This window comes from Branchiostoma belcheri, unplaced genomic scaffold (genome assembly GCF_001625305.1).
Source record: "Branchiostoma belcheri isolate BF01 breed outbred unplaced genomic scaffold, Haploidv18h27 scaffold30, whole genome shotgun sequence".
In the NCBI taxonomy this organism is placed as follows: Eukaryota; Metazoa; Chordata; class Leptocardii; order Amphioxiformes; family Branchiostomatidae; genus Branchiostoma; species Branchiostoma belcheri.
In genome coordinates this window covers 2,775,554-2,796,065 of record NW_017803910.1, presented here as the reverse complement: position 1 = coordinate 2,796,065, position 20,512 = coordinate 2,775,554, and the positions used below count along the sequence as shown (strand labels likewise).

The 20,512-nt window shown below is 43.4% G+C and overlaps 3 protein-coding genes across 4 annotated transcripts; all 3 read left to right on the top strand.

Annotated features, from left to right (window-relative positions):
* Nucleotides 1-72: 72 nt before the first annotated feature.
* On the top strand, nt 73-3,218 carry LOC109474184 (melanocyte-stimulating hormone receptor-like). 2 transcript variants are annotated; one of them, XM_019774437.1, is made up of 2 exons: nt 73-166; nt 1,138-3,218. In XM_019774437.1, the coding sequence occupies exon 2, from the start codon at nt 1,344-1,346 to the stop codon at nt 2,460-2,462; it is 1,119 nt and encodes a 372-aa protein (XP_019629996.1). In that variant the 5' UTR covers nt 73-166; nt 1,138-1,343; the 3' UTR covers nt 2,463-3,218. The 2 variants fall into 2 exon arrangements, with proteins under 2 accessions (XP_019629996.1, XP_019629995.1); XM_019774436.1 differs by lacking the exon at nt 73-166 and adding an exon at nt 479-796.
* Nucleotides 3,219-4,874: 1,656 nt separating this feature from the next.
* LOC109474133 (adenosine receptor A3-like) lies at nt 4,875-6,029 on the top strand. The gene has a single exon (XM_019774341.1). It carries the CDS (start codon nt 4,875-4,877, stop codon nt 6,027-6,029), a length of 1,155 nt encoding a protein of 384 aa, XP_019629900.1.
* A 2,226-nt stretch (nt 6,030-8,255) lies between these two features.
* On the top strand, nt 8,256-18,512 carry LOC109474185 (ataxin-7-like protein 3). The gene is made up of 11 exons (XM_019774438.1): nt 8,256-8,671; nt 9,516-9,631; nt 10,301-10,317; nt 10,493-10,664; nt 11,249-11,345; nt 11,680-11,766; nt 12,086-12,125; nt 12,406-12,550; nt 13,228-13,421; nt 17,735-17,800; nt 18,282-18,512. Exons 1-11 carry the CDS (start codon nt 8,612-8,614, stop codon nt 18,401-18,403), a joined length of 1,116 nt encoding a protein of 371 aa, XP_019629997.1. The 5' UTR covers nt 8,256-8,611; the 3' UTR covers nt 18,404-18,512.
* The last annotated feature ends 2,000 nt before the right edge of the window (nt 18,513-20,512 follow it).

Genomic DNA, 20,512 nt, shown 5'->3' with positions numbered 1-20,512 from the left:
ATGCAAATGATTGCAGTAATTATGTAATCGCGTTGATTGTTCTTCAGATAAGCAGAGGGAAAAGGTCTGCAGTAGCCACAAGTTCGTTCGTCTTCTAACGAGGAAAGGATCTCGCAATTTCTCCTGGAATCTGGTTCATAATTTCTCCACAGGCAGCACTGAAAAGGTAAGCAAGATATTTGTAGACTATAGGAGACTGAAGGACTGCTCATCCAGTGCAGATTAAGTCGAGGTCACCAGGGTTACGTTGGGCGTCGGACATTTCGCCAGTGTGTATTTAGAATTCCATTCGGTATTTTATTACCAACGGGAGAAGGACAAGGAAGCCCCGCTACCATCAGAGCGTTCCTCGTCAACGAGAGTTTCACTTGACGTTCCAGACTGAGAAGAGAAGGCAGACTCTGGGAACCAGGTAACTGGTTCGGTGGAGTGTTGGACTTTCCCAACAGACAACTAACGCCTCGGCGGCTTTGTTGTCTTCCACGTTGTCAGGAAATAGAGCAGAAGACCGCTGTACTACCGGATTTACAGCCTGGTGGGTCAAATTGCTTCGTTTTTTTAAAGCAAATCAAAAGGAGGGGACTAGCAACTGCCGGTTTGATCGTCTGTGGACCCAGCGGAAATGTGACAGCGGGTGATGTAATAATAACGTGTTTTCCTGTGTTTTACGGCACGATGAAAACGGAGCCCATCTGCAGGACCGTCCGTCTAATCTTCTTAATCATCACGGAAACTCGTCAGAACGGAGGAAGATTCGCACTAGCGTGAAAGGTGAAAGATGATGAAAGAGAAACAGGTTTCTGTACCACGTTCTCGTGGCATTTCATACACGTGTAATCTGACGCATTTGAAGATGGACTTTGGCGTGTAAATGTGACATTTAATGGCGTGCATATGTCAAATTTAAAAGCTCGGCAGTCTAGTATCTACAACAGTGTTGTCTCTATGCCATTTCCAGTCAGAAAGGAGTTTGTATGCCATTTGATCAGTACGTACCTCAAAGCACCTCTAGTGTTTCCACTGTATATCAGTACGATGACGGTGATGACAATATAAATCTGTAGCAACACAGTTAATCATCGAGTATAATGTCGTTAATGGAAATGTATCTCTTTAATCCTATGCATCCACGAACAGGATAGACCACTGGCCCGGATAATCTTCCCTAATGTGTTTCGGGTGAATCAAAAGCAGATACGCGCACGCCTACGCACCAAACGCCTGCGTCGTTATAAAGGGAGACCAAGCTCAGAGGGAGGCAAACGTCAATCATCCGTCGTACCTCACTAACGTTGCTAAAACCCGCTCGCTCCTCAGTAGTAGTGTGCATCTTCAAGAGGGCCATGGAGGGGAACATCAGCGACACCATCACGACGTTTACCCTTCCCAACGGCACGGGCCCGTGCCTGGAGTGGTTCGCGGGAAACGGTCTGGGCGAAATCCTGACCTACGAGACTGTGAAGATGACTTGTGCCGGATCGAGGTGGGGTCCCTTCGACTTTCCCGGCAGGGAGGTCCTCACGATCACAACAAGTGTCATCGGCAACCTGCTGAACAGCCTGGTCGTCTTTGCCGTGGCGAAGTTGCATCAGCACACGCCGCTGTACTACCTGATAGCCAACCTCGCCGTCACCGACATCATGACCAATGTAGTCGGCAATGTCATGCTCGAGATAACGGATATCGTGGCGTATCGACAATACGTCTTACTTCTAGTCACGGTGCTGCACTTCCCTGTGATCCTATCGCTCACGGGGTTGGTGCTGCTCTCTATGGACCGCTACGTCTCCGTGGAACACGCCATCTTCTACCACGCCACCGTCGGAGGTGAACACGTGCTGGGGGCGGTGGCAGGGGCGTGGGTCTCCGCAGCTCTGCTCTGCTTCTCTCCGATGATGGGGTGGAACTGCGACTCGATGGACACTGCAGAAAACAGGCTGTGTTTCCTGGGCGCGGTGGAGGGGAGCTACATCCTGTTCATGACTGTCCTGTGCACGGCGGGAGTTGCCGTGGTGGTGTTCACCAACGCGCGGGTCTTCCTGGCGCTCCGACGGCGCCTGGCCGTGGTGGAGGGCGGGGAACAACGGGAGAACGGCCGCGTGCACATGAACCAGCATCAGATCGTCCTCGCGCAGAAGAAAGCCAGAAGTGTGCTCGTCATCATAGCCGTGTTCCTGCTCGCCTGGCTGCTGTTCCTGTCCTGGCAGGTGAGGATTCTCGTCACCATCTACAACGGCTGGGAAAACAATCCCAAAATGAACGTACATTTCGGGGTTGTCTTCGTCGTTGTCGTGTGGTTAGTGCCCATTGTGAACCCTCTCGTGTACGCCTTCCGACTGCCGACGCTGAGAAGCGTGGTCTGGAACAGTTTTCGGAACGGTTGGGCCAGGCTATGGCGGTGTCTCAACCCACCACAACAGGTACATCCGGCTAACATGGACATGGCAGTCATTGCACAGTAGTTATAATTCATTTCACATGTTTAAAATCTAAATAGCTTACTTGTAGATGAAGCAGACTATTGAAGCTTTTAGCGTGGCCACTGTATTGGTGAATATCATTACTGTAAAATGTTCAGTTGTGTTTAAGAAAAATAAATTGTAAAATGGTAAATATCATGTATTTTTGACGTTGTATGATGCTGTAATGATGATTACAATGTAGTTTGTAGCATGACAGCTGTATTGGTGAATATCATTAGTGTACTAGTCAAAATGTTCGGTTGTGTTAGAAGAAAAATAAATTGTAAAATGCTATATATCATTGTATACAGCTACAATGCTGTCGTTATGATTGCAATGTAGCTTGTAGCATGACTACTGTATTGGTGAATACCATTACTGTAGCAAAAATGAACGTTGACATGTGTTATAAGAACGTAAAACGTAAAAGTAGTATATAGTGGTACAATGTAATGCAATGTAATTTTGAAATTGTATATGGTTACAATGTCTAATTATAATTGCGATGTAGATGTAATGTTTAGGAATTGTTATTGTCAGTTTAATAATCTATTTTGCAAGTGGATGGTCGTGACTTTGAAACTTTGGTTCTTGACAGCTTAGAATTGCAAGTCAATGTAATGTAGTCGTCTTTCGTGCACTTTTGGCTGTACATTTTGTTGTATAACATAGAGAACTGTTAATGACTGTTTTGATATCTACTTTATCTTGGATCATCGACTGTAGATTCAAATACTTGTAAATAAAATTCTGTTGGACCGTTATAACTGTGTGGTGCACTATCCTATATTATTTATGAGCCATTTGCTCGTTCAACTATTGGAATATATGCAACGTCGTGGGGTCGTGTGGCGTAGCGGTAGCGCGTTTGGCTCAGGACCAAGAGGACCCGGGTTCGAATCCTACCCTGTCACCGATCTTGTGCCCTTGAGAAAGGCACTTTACACGACTTTCCTCACTTCACTCAGGTGGAAATGAGTACCTGTTACGGACGTCCCCGGATAGGAAGTTAAATGGAGGTCCCGTGTTTGGGAGAGCCACACCCCACGCACGTTGAAGAGCCCACCGCACTTATCGAAAAGAGCAGGGGACCTTCCCGGTGTGAGTGGTTCAAACCTTACAGTCCGGTCTTACGCAGCTGGTACTTACATGTACAAAACTGGTGTGTTACGCCTAAATGCGGTTATGCGAAACAAACAAACAAAATGACAACATGAATACGGGAATCACCCGGTACAGTCAAAAATATAAACATGTGGTAATCAAGCCTTCTGCCTATTTCGTTAGATCTGGGTTCTCATTAGAGTGTCATTTGTTAAACGAAGTGGTGTGGCCTTCATTGGGTACACAATCAGCACGTCAAAGCACGTTAGTCTAATGTTCTCGGTGCATGATAATGAATGAAGCACGAGGTCGTGCTTCATTACAAAGAAAGTTTCAGAAAGTTTGCCCTCGTTTTTAATCGTTTTATACCACATATATGGTGGCGTCGTGTGGCGTAGTGGATAGAGCGTTCGGCGCTCAACAAGGAGCCCCGGGTTCGAACCTGGGTCGGAGCACGGGGGCATGTCCGAACATGCGCACCGACGTTGTGCCCTTGGGAAAGGCACTTTACACGTATCCCCCCTCAATTAGAGGGTCAAGTCTCCAACGGCAGTTGTCTTCAGCTGGCGGACGAGAGCAGCGCCAGGCGGGCTGGCGTGATCAAGGCGGAACTTGAGCGTAACCAAGTCACCGGCAGCTCGCTGCAAGCACCCGAACCGGAACCAGCATGTCTCCCTCGATGGATCCGCTGGGGAAGACGGATGCCCAAGTGTGTGGGTCTCAGATTCGCAACCTGTTATCCACCTTAAACAAATTCACGCGAAGGCTACCGTGTCAACTGTGACCCTCACTCAGGTGCAGGGGCTGACACGGTCATCATACTCGGAAAGTCTGTATATCTGTACATGAATCTGTATCTGTGCATGACTATGTATCTGTACATGACTCTGTATCTGATTACAAATAAAGATCACGAGTGATTGCCAAGAAGAAGATACCACATATTCTCTAAAGGCAGTTGTCCATATCTCCAAATGAGCTTTTGGTCCAAATCAATTAACAAGTCGGCTTTCCCAAGATTTGATTAGCCAAAGGTTTTCATCTCATCAATTTTATGCATCCACAAAGAAGATAAGACGGGATAGAAATAAGTACCGGCGACCTTGATGATCTTTCCCCATCGAGCATTCGTCAAGATGCATCCTGTTGTAATTTGAATAAATTAAAACAGATATAAAAGAAAACGTGTTTCAAGTAAGCAGTCATAAAGGGTACCGGTTAGCGAAATCGGAGGGAGACACAGATTGGTGTCTGTCGTGCCGCTCCAACTTTACCGCAACCCGGTCGCTTCTCACTGTTCAAGAAGACATGGAGGGGAACATCAGCAATACCACCACCAGGTTCACATTCGCAAATGCCTCCGGCGGCTCGTGCCTTGAATGGTTCGGAAAAAACGGTCCTGGCGACAACCTGACATTTGAGACCGTGATGACGATTTGTCTGAATTCCAGTCAGATTCTCTTTAGCTTTCCTGGCAGGGAAGCTTTGACAACAACATTGAGCGCCATCGGTACCCTTCTGAACAGTCTCGTTGTCTTCGGCGTTGCTATGTTACAGCAACACAAACCGCTGTACTACCAGATCGCTAACCTGGCCGTCTCGGATATCATCACCAATGTCGTCGCCAACGTCATGCTCAAGTTACGGTCCACCGTAACGTTTCGAAAGTACATATTATTATTGGTCACGGTGCTGCACTTTCCCGTGTTTCTGTCCCTAACTGGGCTGGTGTTGTTGTCCGTAGATCGGTATGTTTCCGTCCAGCACGCCATTTACTATCGCACCACCGTCGGCAGCCGGCACACTCTGGCGGCGGTGGCCGGGGCTTGGGTCTCCGCCGCTCTGCTCTGTTTCTCCCCGTTGATGGGGTGGAACTGCTACTCGATGAACGCTAGTAAAGAGCTGTGTTTCCTGGGCGCAGTGGAAGGGAGCTACATCCTGTTCATGACTGTCCTGTGCGCGGCGGGAGTTGCCGTGGTGGTGTTCACCAACGCGCGGGTCTTCCTGGCGCTCCGACGGCGCCTGTCCGCGGCGGCGAACGGCAACCAGCAGGCCGGACGCGTGCACATCAACCGACAACAGATCGTCCTCGCACAGAAGAGGGCCAGAAGTGTGCTGGTCATCATAGCCGTGTTCCTGCTCGCCTGGCTGCTGTTCCTGTCGTGGCAGGTGACGACGCTCGTCTCCATGTACAACAGCTGGGACGGGATGAACGGCATCGGCAATCTGTTTCGGTTCGTCTACATCGTGGTCCTGTGGTTGGCGCCCATTGTGAATCCTCTCGTGTACGCATTCCGGCTGCCGACACTGAGAAATGCGGTCTGGGACAGTTTCAAGAACGGAGGGATCCGCCTATGGCGGTATCTCGTCCGCAAAAGGAACGTCCAGCAAAACGAACGTCCGGCTACCATAGACGCGCCTGTCGTGCTGCTGAGTTACAGATCTCGAGATTGCTTGTTCTAAACAATATGGCTGTTACAACAATCGGTAGCCTCCATTGTATGACAAAACAGTCGATAGCTACATAGAGAGACTCTTGTATGAAAACTTTATGCCTATGTTGGTAGTTTGTATGTTTTTGTACGGTACGTATACGTCGATGAAGGTTTCTTTTGTGCATGTATCATTTCGTTGGGAATAGGAGAATTGTATTTTCGTGAGTGAAAATCGTAAAAATTGTATTTTTGGTGGTCAAAATAAAGAATACGTGATACTAAGTAATAATTGTGATGGTGTGTTTTTACACGTTGCCTCTCCATTAACTAGTAATTCTACTAGAGCTGTGACCGTTTAGACACCATTGACAGATTGGTAGATCTCTCAAAGATCCGTTGAGTGAGTGATTTCATTGATCTCTAAGGTATCATTTATTGATCAATAGAATACAAGTTAAGTCAATAATGTTCTAGTGACCAATGCATTGTTCTAATCTCCAAGCAAATTCTGTGGGACAAGAGAGTCTATATTCGCCGCCTGTAACCATTGGCCAAGGCGTGCAGGTGGCTATATAATTTCCAACAGAATCTACAATGTACTTGGAGATTACAATTGGTCTGCTCAGACGTCGGTTGCCAAACAGCCTCCTAGTCCTACGCTCTCCCGCGAGAGTACAGGACCTACATGAAAACACATCAATAAGCATACAGCACGTGTACGATGAGCAACGAGCGTATGTTGCTATGATGTTTACTAACACTGATGACCTGCGACATAACCAGGCTAATCATCACGAAAATTGGATAGGCATAACGGAAACGCACATCATCATTTTTACACACCCGTTATTCCTCATTAACTTCATACAACCATAAAGAAGAGTTTGTGGCAACAGGCAATTCACCATCAGTGACGCTGCAACCTTTCTGAGAAATAGGTCAGGGTATGGTAGGTATACAGCAGGCTTAAGCTTACATCAAAGATCATATCCTGACTCCATGCCTTTATCCGATTACAAATAAAGCGTTTTTAGTCCTATGGGGAAAGGATTACTTTCCAAACACAGGTTTAGGCTTTGAGGTATTTTGGACGTGTTTTTAGGCGTTTTTATCGGGCTTTCTTTCTACGCCAGTCATACTTTGGCTGGCAAACGGATACTGCCCCGTCGAATGGAAGGATGTTTCGGTGTTTCTGTTAGATGAAAAGCAGTAAAATCGGTTTAATCTTCTTAATACAACTGCCTCATGAAAATGTTTCCGGATCCATAACGGAAGGATATCAACTTGCCAAACAATCTCATCCAGCAAAGAAGGGGATCAAAGATAACGCCCATATTGCCTGTATGGTATTCTCTGGTGGTCTGTGCCTGTGCGTCAATGATGGCAGCGACTAACTCTCATGTACGCATAAGTGGGCAAGCAAAGTGCACTTCCCCATAATCTCCAAGCAGATCCCTTTTGGTAAGAAGACACTATCCATAAGCCAGAGGAGTTTGTGCGGCCACTTCCCCAGGCAGCGCTAAAGGGACGAAGCTAGTGGCTAGCTGTTGTTTTCCTCCATCAATTCCTTAATTTTTATTTATTTTTTTTTGTTTTTTTTTTTTTTGGAAAGCTGTTCCTGGTAGGAGGTATTACATGTAAAAGGATAAAGCGATTTCTAAAAAGATCATTGTGGATCATCCGGAAGAGGACAGGCTCTCTGAGATAGGAACATGTTTAACCCAGTTCAGTAAAAGAGGTCAAAGAGGAACAAGTTTAGTAAAGGCTTTACTAATTTAAGGAGGAACCGTGAACACTAAATGGTACAGGAAGACTCTCTTGTTAGGTCATCATTAATATGTGAACAAATACGTATTATGTGTGATATATCATTTTAATCTACTAACTTTGTATGATCTTCACTGCAGGCAGAGCTCTGTCTTTACCGCTATTCACTTGGCTGAATGTGTTGTACTGTGAGCGCGATACAGGCGCCTTGATTGAATTTGTTCGTGTGGGCCATCGTAGTTTTTTTTAGACCTGTGTAGAATGTACCAAACTTACCAGACGGGATTTCAATCCATATAATACATCATTTATTAATTTTTTCGTTTTATTTCGTACCTTTGTTATAAAAAGCAACTATGAAAAAATATTTGTGACAATATTAGATGGTTTTATACTGCCGTTTATGTCATGCAATTTATTTGTAAAATCATGTGATAGTTAAAAATCCCCCATATCTGAGTAGACTCGCCCACAAATCTCATGGCATAGTGCTTTCCAAAATGGCGGACACTGGATGAAAACAAAATCTGCCTTGTCCAGAATTTACCGTTTTTCTTCATTTCACGGTACCTCACCCTTCCACAAAAAACACCAGCTATGCCCAAGATGGTATTCTAACTCAGGGTGACAAAATTTTTACAGTTGCAATCGTACTTTTCCTTTAAACGGGTGATTTTTCGATAAAAAGAACCCGGCAGCTGTATAATTTTTTACATGACAGCTGGCGTCGAAGTGAGCCTACTCTCTACGGAATTTGTTCGTCGCTTTGTGAATAATTTCCTGGCTCATAACCTATGGAAGTATCCGGACATCCCGGCTAACTGACGGACGGTGTGTGGAGAGATGTCCGAGTACAGCTTTGACGGCAGTGAAGACCAGGAAAGCGAGGACTGTCAACTCGTGGTACGGCGAAGACCGAAATTTAATTAGCCTCTACCAGGCTTCGGCAAGTGGCTGGAAGGAGTAGAAAAATTAGCCAGATAACATGCCAGGGGAGTTGTGCCACTAAGGAGTAAATGTGCTCCTTCGTTAATTTCTATTCTTTCACAATGCTAGCTGCCCGAAGCCTGGTAGAGGCAAGGTGAGGAGCGATATCGTCTGGCGCACATGTTTACCGTTAAATCAAAATAATTAATTTCAAGGGGCTGAAAAGATTACTGGTAATTTTTCAAGGTTTGTCATGCATATGTAGTCCAATACTAGTAGTTTTTTTTGTTAGTTTTTTTTTTCAATAATTTGAATACATGTTAAGTGTATGACAGCTGGCATGTTCTAGAATTATCTCGTCCTTGATTATTTGGCATCACAATTTGGCACACAAAATGGCATGTTGAAATTGAATATACTAACTGAATATACTATATACTCCATATACTAGTGCTATAGTGTAACTAGCCGCGGCGACTGTTGCAGGGCTTCTTTTGCTTGCAGTCTTTTACATTAGGGCTAATGTAAAAGACTGCAAGCAAGAGAAGCCCTGCAACAGTCGCCGCGGCTATAGTATAGTGTAACTTGTTGCCACCAAGAACAGTTGCCACCATCACTAGCTTTAAACAACTGCAATTAATGTGCAAAGATTGAATGTATTGTAACATTACAAGTCGTTCGGTGTGATATAGCTAGCTGCTGCCGTGCCGCGTGCCTACGAAGCTTGTGTGTAATGCCGAAGGGCAGTTATACCAGCTACACCCATACACACATGATACAGATACAGATAGCTAACCTAAAGTTTCCCCCTGCCGTACAGAACTATGCCCCAGACGTGCTGAGTGAGCTGGTAGATGATGTCATCCTCGGCTTGTGTTTTGACGTCCATCGCTCCTGTAAGATGGGAACCTTCTTCGTGGATGATGTGGATCCTGCGTAAGGCTCAGGCTTGTTCTTTATTGATAAAGAAATCATTGCAAAAAAATCAGAAAAGATATATTGCAATAGTTTGCAATGACAGCGAGATTGTGTGGCGTAATATGGCCCAGAACCTATAGGTCCTGGGTTTGAATCCACCAACATGCCCCAATGTTGTGCTCTTGGGAAAGGCACTTAACGTTTTCCTCATTTCACTCAAGCATGTTAAAGATCCCACCTGAAAGAGTAGGGGTCCCTCCCAGTGTCTGGTCTCAGGTTTGACATCTTGATGGTCACTTGTAATGTCGATCCTTTTGCAAATGTAGTAAGTCTTCATAAACATAAAGAGAAATTGTAGCATGAGCTCGTAAAGCTCGTAAATCACTCTTTTGCGGCTCGCCTCCTGGCGTCCGGTAACGGCATCATCAGTTTGCTCTTACGCTCTGATGCCTTCCCTAGAAGTCAGTTCTGGCGTCGATACTGCCAGTTGGTATGCAGACCTTAAATAGGCCCCGTTTCTTTTATCCTAGATATTGTATTTTTAAATTTATGTATTTTGTGTTGTCTATGTTGTCTATGGGCTTTGCCTGAGTCAAACAATAAATAAATAAAAGACTACTCAATACTAGTACATATAGAATTGAACTCAATGCTGTGTGATGATGAATCTCTTCTCCTTTTTTTCAGAGAACTCAAAGAATTTGGTAAGTAAAGAAACATACTACTAGTGCTAACGAGACTTTAATACTACTCAGTATTTTTAGCATAAACCAGGCAATCTTGCCTTCATGATGTTCAAGAGATATAGAAAATATAAAGAACTTAATAAAATGTTGTAGCAAACTTATTTGAAACGGTTCTATATTTTACCTTTTCCAGAAATAGTTGACCAGGTGGGCCTGGATATATTTGGCCAGCCGGTTTCGTCCAAGAAACAGTACGAGTGTGAATGTCCAAACTGTGGTCGGACCATCTCTGCCAACCGGTTTGCTCCTCACCTGGAGAAATGTATGGGGATGGGCAGAAACTCCAGCAGGATAGCCAGTAAAAGGTGGGCAAAATGTTTGCGTGTCGCTACTTTGGGATGCAACTTTTAGATAATGTCTTAGCCAGCTGGTCGTAGCAGCACGTAGGCAGAACTACTATGCCTGCAAAAACCCAAAATGTATTGTGCTTAGCACTTTGGCAGAAAGTCTCATTTAAGATCATAGTAGCACATTCAAGGATGACATCCCGTCTATAGTTTTCAAATGTGTCATTGACATATAATCCAGTTAATGTGGTCTAAGTAGATATGTCTTAGTAGCACGTAGGCAGAATGTACTATGCCTGCAAAAACCCAAAATGTATTATGCATAGCACTATGCATAGCACTTTGGCAGACAGTCTCATTTAAGATCATAGTAGCACATTTAAGGATGACATCCCGTCTATAGTTTTCAATTGTTTCATTGACATATAATCCAGTTAATGTGGCCTTACTTTTAAGTACTAGTATACGTGTTAGAGAAGTTATGCTGTTGTGTGTAGTTTGTAGAGGCTAACTTCTACACGTAACACAACAGTAAACATTTGACACTCTTTTGTATAATCCAATATACCATATATAATTCCCTGCTCCCTCCCCTAACCCAGGCTCCAAAACACAGGCAAGTGTGAGTCAGAGGGTGATGATGATGATGACAATGACTGGACATACGGAGAGAAGAAGAAGAAAAAGAAAAGTGACAAAGTAAGGAAGATTACTGTTTGTCAACATCTAAAACTGAAAACATGAGTTGTTTACCCATAAGATGCCATGCGAACTAGTGACTAAGCATGCTGGTAAGAAATAGAGGTTGGGAAAAGGTAAGCTAGAAGAAAATTATGGAGAGAGTTCTTGATTTTTATAGAAACTGTATTCATTTTCCTAATATAGTTATAAGTCTCATTCGCAAACAGTACCTCTGTTTCCAATTATTATAAACAAAGTATTCAGTACTGTTGAAAACACAGTCTTGTCAGCATACGGGTTCATGTTCTTGTGTTGAAGTATATACATGTATTCACATATGATTTCCATCCAGAAAGCGAATTCCCCTCGCCAGTCCAAGCCGTCCAAATCCAGCAAGAATGGAGACATTCCCAGTGTGAGCAGTGTAGGGTCAGACAAGGTAAGGACATGTGTCTGTCAATATTGGACAGGAAAAATGCTGGCATGCCAATTTCTGGTGCTCAGAATATTAAATGAGCCTGACTGTTCATCCCATACCATGCAGAGGTTTTGTTAATAGTTTAAATTTTGCACAGTTACTTACTACTTTCAGCAAGTCTACACACACTTCTCTATAGGCTGTACCCTTGGCAATTCTAGTGGGGATTTTTAAGGGTCTGACAATAACTTATTACACACAAATTACATGTCTCTGAAGAGACAGACAGATGTCTTTTGTTCTATGTGTTCTAACTATTTCTACCTGTATTTGAATGCAGTCGTCTGGTGGTTATGTGAACTATGAGGCCATGAGTATTGGTAAGTAACTTGTCCACAGAACTTTATCTTCATGGCGGTGGCAAAGGGGGTGGGATGGCAAAAAACAAATGATAACAGTAATGATAAATTCACTGTACACAAGTGACTATGGAAACAATGAAGATAAAAGTACAGTAAAAATTTTTACAATATATCATACACAAAGTTAAAAATGGTCATGAATACCCAAAATACTACCTGGAAGTCTGCAATGTCATTTCTTGTTTAGGACAAGCTAGTTTATTATTTGTTTTATGTAGCTGTTTCTTGTTGTCCACAGAGGAGAGGAAGGCAGTGCTAAAACAGATCTGCGGGGTGATCTCGGAGCACACTAAGCGGATGTGCACACGGTCCCACCGCTGTCCGCAGCACTCTGACGAACAGAGGAGACAGGTCCGGCTCTACCTGCTCGGCAATGCTGCTAGGTGAGGAACTACTCTTTCCCTCCCCCTGTGCCTCTTTTCTTCTCTCTCTTTCTCTTTCTCTGTCTTTCTCTCTTCTCCCTCTCTCTGTCTCTCTCATTGTCTCTCTCTTTGTCTCATTCTGTCTCTGTCTCTCCGTCTTTCTCTCTGTCTCTCTCTGTCTCTCTCATTGTCTCTCTGTCTCTCTCTCTCTCTGTCTCTCTCATTGTCTCTCTGTCTCTCTCTCTCTGTCTTTCTCTCTAGCTGTCTCCCTCTCTCTCTCTCTCTCTCTCTCACACAAAAGTTGTCCTAGTTTTTGTTAAAATGGGTACCTGACTTTCGTTGGAGAGGTAAGTAGAACGAGAGGGATGGGCTCCACCTTCCAATACCGTGCCCTAGACACAGTGGATAAACAACCCACTGCCCTTACACCTGAAAAAGGCTATGGGACTACATTACTTTTATTTTTTATGCAATAAACATTGGATATTGGGATTTTCTAATATACCACCGCATTTACGTTTATGTTTACGCTTACGTTTTGATTCTAGTTGACACCTTTGAGCTTCTGACTGGAGTACTGCTTCTTGCCGCTATATGGAGCTGATGTATAGCAACAAGAAGCAGTACTGATGAAATTATTTTCAGATATACTGGTAATAAACGTTGTAATTTTCTAACCTTACATCATGTTCCCCCAGCTCCCTGTTAGATGATGATGTTCATGTGGACATTGATGGTTATGAGGACTCCCCGGTGGTGTCGACCCCGGCCCACCACCAAAACCTGCCTAAGAGGGACCACCTGGGTAGGTTCATGTCAGCTCAGCAGGTGGCTGCCATGGCGGCGGGTTTACCGTGGGACACAGCCTCCAACAGCTCCCCCGGCAGTTCTGGTGAGTACTGCAGTACTTTCATCTACTATACAAAATCCTGGGCAAAGGCAAGTAGTCTGTGCAGTGGGCCTACTTTTAGTCTATAAAGATTATATTCTGAAATCTGTAATGTCTTTTTCTGGGAAATTTTTTGAGCTGGGTGTTATAGGGCTTTAGTTTGTTTTATTTTGTTGAAAAAGCAGACATTCAGTCATTTGTGTTGTCTGGTTCACTGAAGAAGATATTAGTCCGGTTGCCAAACCCCTGATTTTTGGAGAACCTTGCAATGCGGTCCATACAAAGTTTTTTTGTTGTTTCTATATCTCTGAGGTGTGCTCTTTCAGAATCTGAATGATGCCACTCTGTCATCCTTGGGCAATTCGCACAATATGCAAATAAGGGCGGCCATTACTGAAAATCTGTTTTTCGTCAATATCTCAGTAACTACTCATGGTATCAGAATAATTTTGGTGTCTATCCCCATGTTTTGAGGGATAACGAATTAAATTAAGCCATTTCAGTAAAGATAGAACCATTATTTTTTGCTACATATGCAAATTTGGGCCTTGTCTGTTATTGACGCACCTGGCTGCCAGCAAGGAGGGGTCCTAATTCCGACCCATGTTCCATGCAAACGCACATGCCTTGGTATAGTTTATCGGACCCAAAACCTGTTCAATATTGAAAGACAATTCTAAGTTTACTTAAGTCTAGATGGCAGACGTCTTCTAGCATGAAACGCCGCTTGCGTATGATTGTAGACACTGGCTGTTGGTTAGCTCTGGCTCATATATCTGTGTTGGGTATGAAGTCCTGTCGTCTGATGCTTAAGATCTTCCTCACGCATTCACTATCAGAAGCATCTAGTGATTTCAGTCTCTTTTCTTGGCTGATTTCCACATAGTAGGTTTCAAAGCCAAGCTGGTTGAAGGCTGCTGAGGCCTTTCCAAGTCTACAGTCTAGCTCATTGTCCATCTGTCCTTTGTTGTTGATGGAGCTCCCAAGGTAGGTGAAGTTCTCCGCCACTTTCAATTTGTTCTCGTCAATGGTCACACTTCTAAGAGGAGCACGTGTCCCTATCAGCATGCTAATTGCTTTTGGCCCTGATGCTGAGCCCAATGCTGTCTGCAGACGGACTATGTTGGTCACTAGGGGTTGGAGATCTCTGGTGTTTTCCGCTATGTCGCAATGTCGTCTGCAAAGTCAAGGTCGGCAAACTTTGTCTCTGGAACCCACTTTACCCCCCTTTTCTCCTGTTGCTTCCCAAGTACGTATACCCAGTCGATAGCCACGGGAAAGAGGATCTGTGACAGGACACAACCTTGGAGGATCCGTCTTCAAACCACCCGCTGTATCTAGATTCCTTCAACCGTCCGTACACAACACTTCGAGTTTCAGTATATCTGTTTAACTGTATACATAAGTTTACTTGGCAGCCCATAACTGTACATGATAAAGAGGGACTTTAGATGCTATCAAACGCCTTGCAGAAATCAATGAATCCGATAGCTAAAGGGGTTTGCAGTTCAGCACATTTCCTCCACCGCAGGGTGAAGATCTGCTCAGCACAGGATCTCTTTGAGCGAAAGCTAGCTTGTTTCTCGCAGCTCCCAGAGGACCTTGCCTACTGCATCTCTCATGCGGTTCAGGAGGCATTTGGCATACACCTTCACTGGTATAAAAAAGAATTGTCACTCCCCTTAAGTTATCACATTCATTCAGGTTTCCCTTCTTTGGAATGCACACTTTAAGCCTATGTCACAATTCAAGAAAGGGGCCCGCTCGGCGCGTTTTCGGCCTGTGTTTTTGGCACTACCGAATTCGGAACGGGACCTGGAAGGCAATAGGCGGGGTTCCCGACGGCTGCCGGCCTATTTTTTGGCCCCGCGACGTCGCCAAATTGATTTGACTCAAACTTAAAATCACTTCAGGCCCCGGCGGGCAAGGTACGCCGAAGCGACCCCGTAACCTCACCGGACCAAACCGTAACCTAGCCGCCGGGTCACGCACAGACACCTGTCCAAGATTATGAAGTCACGTGTGTTGTTCTGTGCTAGAATTGTTCAGAAGAAGGTAGTTATAGACAATATAGAGGGTACTGTGCTGTTCTCGACATAGCTACATCATCAGTCAGTCATAGTGACCATACACTGGTCTGCGCATCAACCAGCAGGGCCGAACCCACCATACCAGCCACAGGCGTACCAGCCTGGGACCTGCCAGGATCGCCCCTTGACCCCGCCAGGGACCCTGTAGCTGCCCGGCCGGAATGCAAGAGCTAGTCGGCACCCTACCGCACCCCGCACAGGTCTGACAGAAGACTGACTGGGCACCGGATGGGTCCCTAACAGAAACCGGTCGTCAAGGGGACCAAAATTTTGTGAATTTTACATAGAAGCCGCCTCAGCGCCCCGACAGGGAGCCGTAAAGGAAAATTCAATTGTGACCCTGACAGCCGGCGTACGCTCGGCTTCATGACGCCGGCCGGCGTCTACACCGAGAACATGCCGAGCAGGTCCCGTTTCAAATGTGACTCCAGCTTAACTACTGATCCGTTCTTCCAGTCCTCCAGCACTTCCCTGTGATCGCCGTTGAATGCCTGCTTTATTCCAAGGAAGGCGTACTAGGGAAGATGGTTATGGTTCTATTAAAGCGTTTGCGATGTACGGCGATCAGAAAAGCATCCATCTCACAACACAGTCACCCTCGGCTTTCAGCATCTCTGAAGTGATGCCATTCATGCCTGGTGACTGACTTCAGCTTCGGAGATGTCCTCGATCTCAACAGGTAATGGGTGTAGGTGACTAATGCTACTGAGGTATGGCTTGAGCGGTTTAAGACTTTTTGAAAAGTATTCTGCCCACCTGACAAGCTTGTCCTCCCCTAAGACAGTGGTAGGGTCCCATCCTTCGCCTTAATTAGGACTGTGCACTTTTGAGCGGCCGCCGGTCATCTTTTTGGAGATCTGTTAAGCTTTGGTCCCAATTGTAAAAAAAAGTCCCTGGCGGGTAGTTCCCGGGCTGTTTTTGACACTTTCAGGCGTGGGACACCCCGCGGCTACCGGGCTATTTTGGCCTGTCCGGGAATCAAGAAGAATTCAACTCTGACTTAAATTCTACACGGGCCACGCTGACATAAAATTCAGGACGTCAAGTTAGCGCTTTATTCTGCCTGTACACAGACGCTGGTAAGGCACAGGTGTGGGCTTATGAAGGGTCTAATATTTTTTTAACAGATTGTATCATTTATTAACAATCCTATCAGTGTTCAGAGGTACAGGCGCCCATGCTATATACTGGTTAGTTTTTGCATAATTTGCATTAAATGTTGGTGTGATTAATACTGGGATGGTTTATTCTGATTATCTAGCCTTCAAAACATGTGTATAGTACAAATGTATGTGTATTGTATCAAAATTATTGTTGATACCATGAGATTTATTGAGATATTGACGAAAAACAGATTTTCAGTAATGGCGGCCTAAATTTGCAAATTAAGCACAAAAAATATCTATTTGATCTCCACTGAAATGGCCTTATGCTCAATAGTTATTCCAAAAAAAAACATGGGGAAAGACACCAAAGATATTATAATACCATATGTAGTTACTGAGATATTGACGGAAAACAGATTTTCAGTAATGGCCACCTTGATTCGCCTATTGTGCGGCTTTAATTTGCATATTTCAGCACAAAAAAACTGGTTTGATCTTTACTGAAATGGCTTAATTCCATTCGTTATCCCTCAAAACATGGGGATAGACACCAAAATTATTCTGATACCATGAGTAGTTACTGAGATATTGACGAAAAACTGATTTTCAGTAATGGCCGCCCTAATTTGCATATTGCGCGGCCCAAATTTGCATATTTAGCAAAAAATAGTGGTTCTAACTTTACTGAAATGGCTAGATTTAATTCGTTATCCCTCAAAAGATGGCGATAGACACCAAAATTATTCTGATACCATGAGTAGTTACTGAGATATTGACGAAAAACTGATTTTCAGTAATGGCCACCTTAATTTGCATATTGTGCGAATTGCCCAAGGATGACAGAGTGGCATCATTCAGATTCTGAAAGAGCACACCTCAGAGATATAGAAACAACAAAAAAACTTTGTATGGACCGCACTGCACGCTTATCGGTCTCTGCCACCAGACTATATAGTTTTCGTGTGGCCATCATCTGCCAAGGGTCACTTATATGTCTTAGTAAGCGAAGGCAAGCCAAGAGAGAGACACATTGTCAACATGACATGAAGAGTAGAACTGTGCACAGTAGAACTGTGTATGTACACATGTATGTAGATGACTGACATTTTCTCTCCCACAGTTTCCTCCATGAGGGTTGTCCAACAGTGGGAGACTATGGGGATGACAACAGGTCCTGCCAGTAACAGTAAGTCCTATAACTATCTTAATTTATATAGAAAGGTAGACATGGCCAGATCTAGTCAGACTGCTTACAAACTTCAGCCAACCAGCACGTGCGCGAAACCCATAATGTATTGTACATAGCACTTCAGCAGAACGTCTCATATAAGGTTGTATTCGCTCATATAAGGTTAGAATTTCAACAGTAGTTTCCAAATGGTGTGTTGGAAAAGATATCTTCTGCAACAGTCAAAATTCTGATGCAACGTTGACCAAAAATCCAACGAAAAATGCGGGGTTCTGCGCAGGCGCAGTACGTTCTGCCGACGTGCTCAGCCAACCTTGGTTGGTTGGTTGGTGTCTTGGTAGAAAGGTTCTGTATCAGTTCCTTTTTTATATATCATAAGGTAGAAAAGGGAAGGAATGCTAAAGCTGATAAAAGTGTATGTTTTTCTTGACAACAGAACTACGTACACTTACGTGTATGCATTCCCTTACATTTTCAGGTAGTGCTAGTGCTAGTACCAGTGCCCCTTCTAAGAAGAAAAAGAGTAAGAAGAAAGAAGGACACACCCACAAGAAGTCGAAATCAAAGAATCCTATCTTACAACAGTACGACCTTCACTGACCTATCCCATCATGCTCTAGTCCCATGATCCTCTAGTCCATGACCCTATGGGTGATATCACATTACATGTGTGACAATGTTGGACATATGTACTGTATAATAAGTAAAACAAAGCTGCAATGCATTTTTCAGAGAAATGGGGCATTTTTAGATGAGAAAGTTAAGTGATATATATGACTAACAGCTATTTTCAGTGTAAAGTAAATAGTGATATAGTTTGTAAAGGTACATGTACTTGCAGCAAGATGAAAATACAATCATATAGTGGAGTTTTCGTGATTTAGCCAATCTTGCAGTAAACCTTGTGTAATCCCTGTACCCTGTACTCTGTATAGACAGAGAAGCCATCAGACTGTAGATGTTATGTTGTATGATATTCATCAGATCTTTATTATTTGATATGATTAAGGCATGCTGGAAAGATCCTTACAAAACCAGCAGAGATGTATTTAGTTTTGTTCCATGTAGATTATTATTTGAGGGAGATGCAACAGTAAAGATTAGTAGTACTTTGTGTTAATTTCTGACACTGTCTGATCATGCTAAGATTTACTAGTATTTGTACATTTAATCCACAAAATGTACTGCGTAAAATATATACAAGTGTAATAGTACCTTAGATTTAGCCTAGGTACACTTCATGCTACCTTGCTCTATTGCATTTTGTCAACATAACTTGAAGAGTTGTGGGAATACTTTGATCTGACAGTGACTTGATTTGATATCAAGTATTTCTGGTGTTAGTGACACCCATAGGATTTATGTGATAGCTTCAAAGATGAAGTATTTAAGGCTGTAGCTGCATTAACACAACATGTTATACTTGAAAAGCTTTGGAATTTTTATCCCGACAGAAAAGTTGTTACATATTTACCAACTATACATGTTGTACTCGTAGCAAGGGAGTATTTATACCATAGTCACAATTAATATTTATTTGTGTCAACCAAGTGATCCAGTAACTATTTATGATCAAGTTGTGATCAAGAATTTTATCCACTTCTTAGCAAAACATATACCTCTGCAGGAAGAGATATACACACATGATATTGTATGGAAAAAAGAAACATACAAATAGTTAGATACAAAGCCAATACAGAGACTGGTCTTTTATGATTAAGATATGAAGACTGAGAACAGCAAGATATATTCAGAGAGTAGTCATCTTGAGTTGTGGAAAAGATCATGTGCTTTTCATGGTATTCTTGCCTATGAGGAAACCACGAAATGTTGAATGCGATGTATTGATTGGTAAATGTTGAAGATTTTCTACTTTCCTTTTCTTTGGGACAAGATACCACTTGACTGTCTGTTTTCTCTACAATGGATATTGAATCATGACTGGAGACAAAATTGATAGCTGAAAAAGAAAGTATTTGCATGGCAAGACAAAAGGATGTGAATGTATCACTTGCTCTGTGTGAAGAGGACTAAATTATTGCACCAGCTCTTCAACTGTTAGAATAAAACTTGCAGTAACTGATGGAAAGCATAATATACACAATGTATCACAAGATTTGTTATCTATACCTTGGATACATCATTGAGACCATTTAATTTCTTCCTGTTGTTCCTTGAGTTATAGTTGGAAGTTACTTTAAAAGATGTTACTTTTGGTGTCAGAATTAGAAGCTAATTTTGTTAATATATCTTTATTTGTCACTCCAGCAAGACAAAATTCTGTGTAATTTCCCTGGTTTTCTGTAGATGCAGCACTGTTTTGTATGATGCTTTTTGTTTATGGTTAATACGATTGTAGACAAAGATTATATCCTTTGTTGTGCATGCCTTTAGATTGAAGGCAGTTTATATTTTCTAGTGAGCGAATGTATCTTTTGTACTGTTTTGGTTATAACTGACTGCTATTCGTCAGTTACAGCAGCAAGCCCTGTAAACACTGTTTGTGAAAAGTGTTTTAAATACCCAACAAAAAAATTTGTACATGAGTATGTACAATAAAATGCCATAGAAAGTTGTTTGTGTGTGTGTGTCTTTGAAGAGTTATCTTTGAAAATGAAGTTTGATACTTTTGATGATCAACACCATCGCAGACAGCTCACCGAAACTTTTCAGTCACTCTTATGTTGACCTTCAGGAGTGATGTATCTT

What these genes read in the sequence shown, in the direction of transcription:
- LOC109474184 (XM_019774437.1), top strand. Translation starts at nt 1,344, where the DNA reads ATGGAGGGGAACATCAGCGACACCATCACGACGTTTACCCTTCCCAAC.
- LOC109474133 (XM_019774341.1), top strand. Translation starts at nt 4,875, where the DNA reads ATGGAGGGGAACATCAGCAATACCACCACCAGGTTCACATTCGCAAAT.
- LOC109474185 (XM_019774438.1), top strand. Translation starts at nt 8,612, where the DNA reads ATGTCCGAGTACAGCTTTGACGGCAGTGAAGACCAGGAAAGCGAGGAC. An exon ending in GCGAGGACTGTCAACTCGTG is followed by an intron (nt 8,672 to 9,515) that starts GTACGGCGAAGA and finishes CCTGCCGTACAG; the next exon opens with AACTATGCCCCAGACGTGCT. An exon ending in AACAGGTCCTGCCAGTAACA is followed by an intron (nt 17,801 to 18,281) that starts GTAAGTCCTATA and finishes TTACATTTTCAG; the next exon opens with GTAGTGCTAGTGCTAGTACC.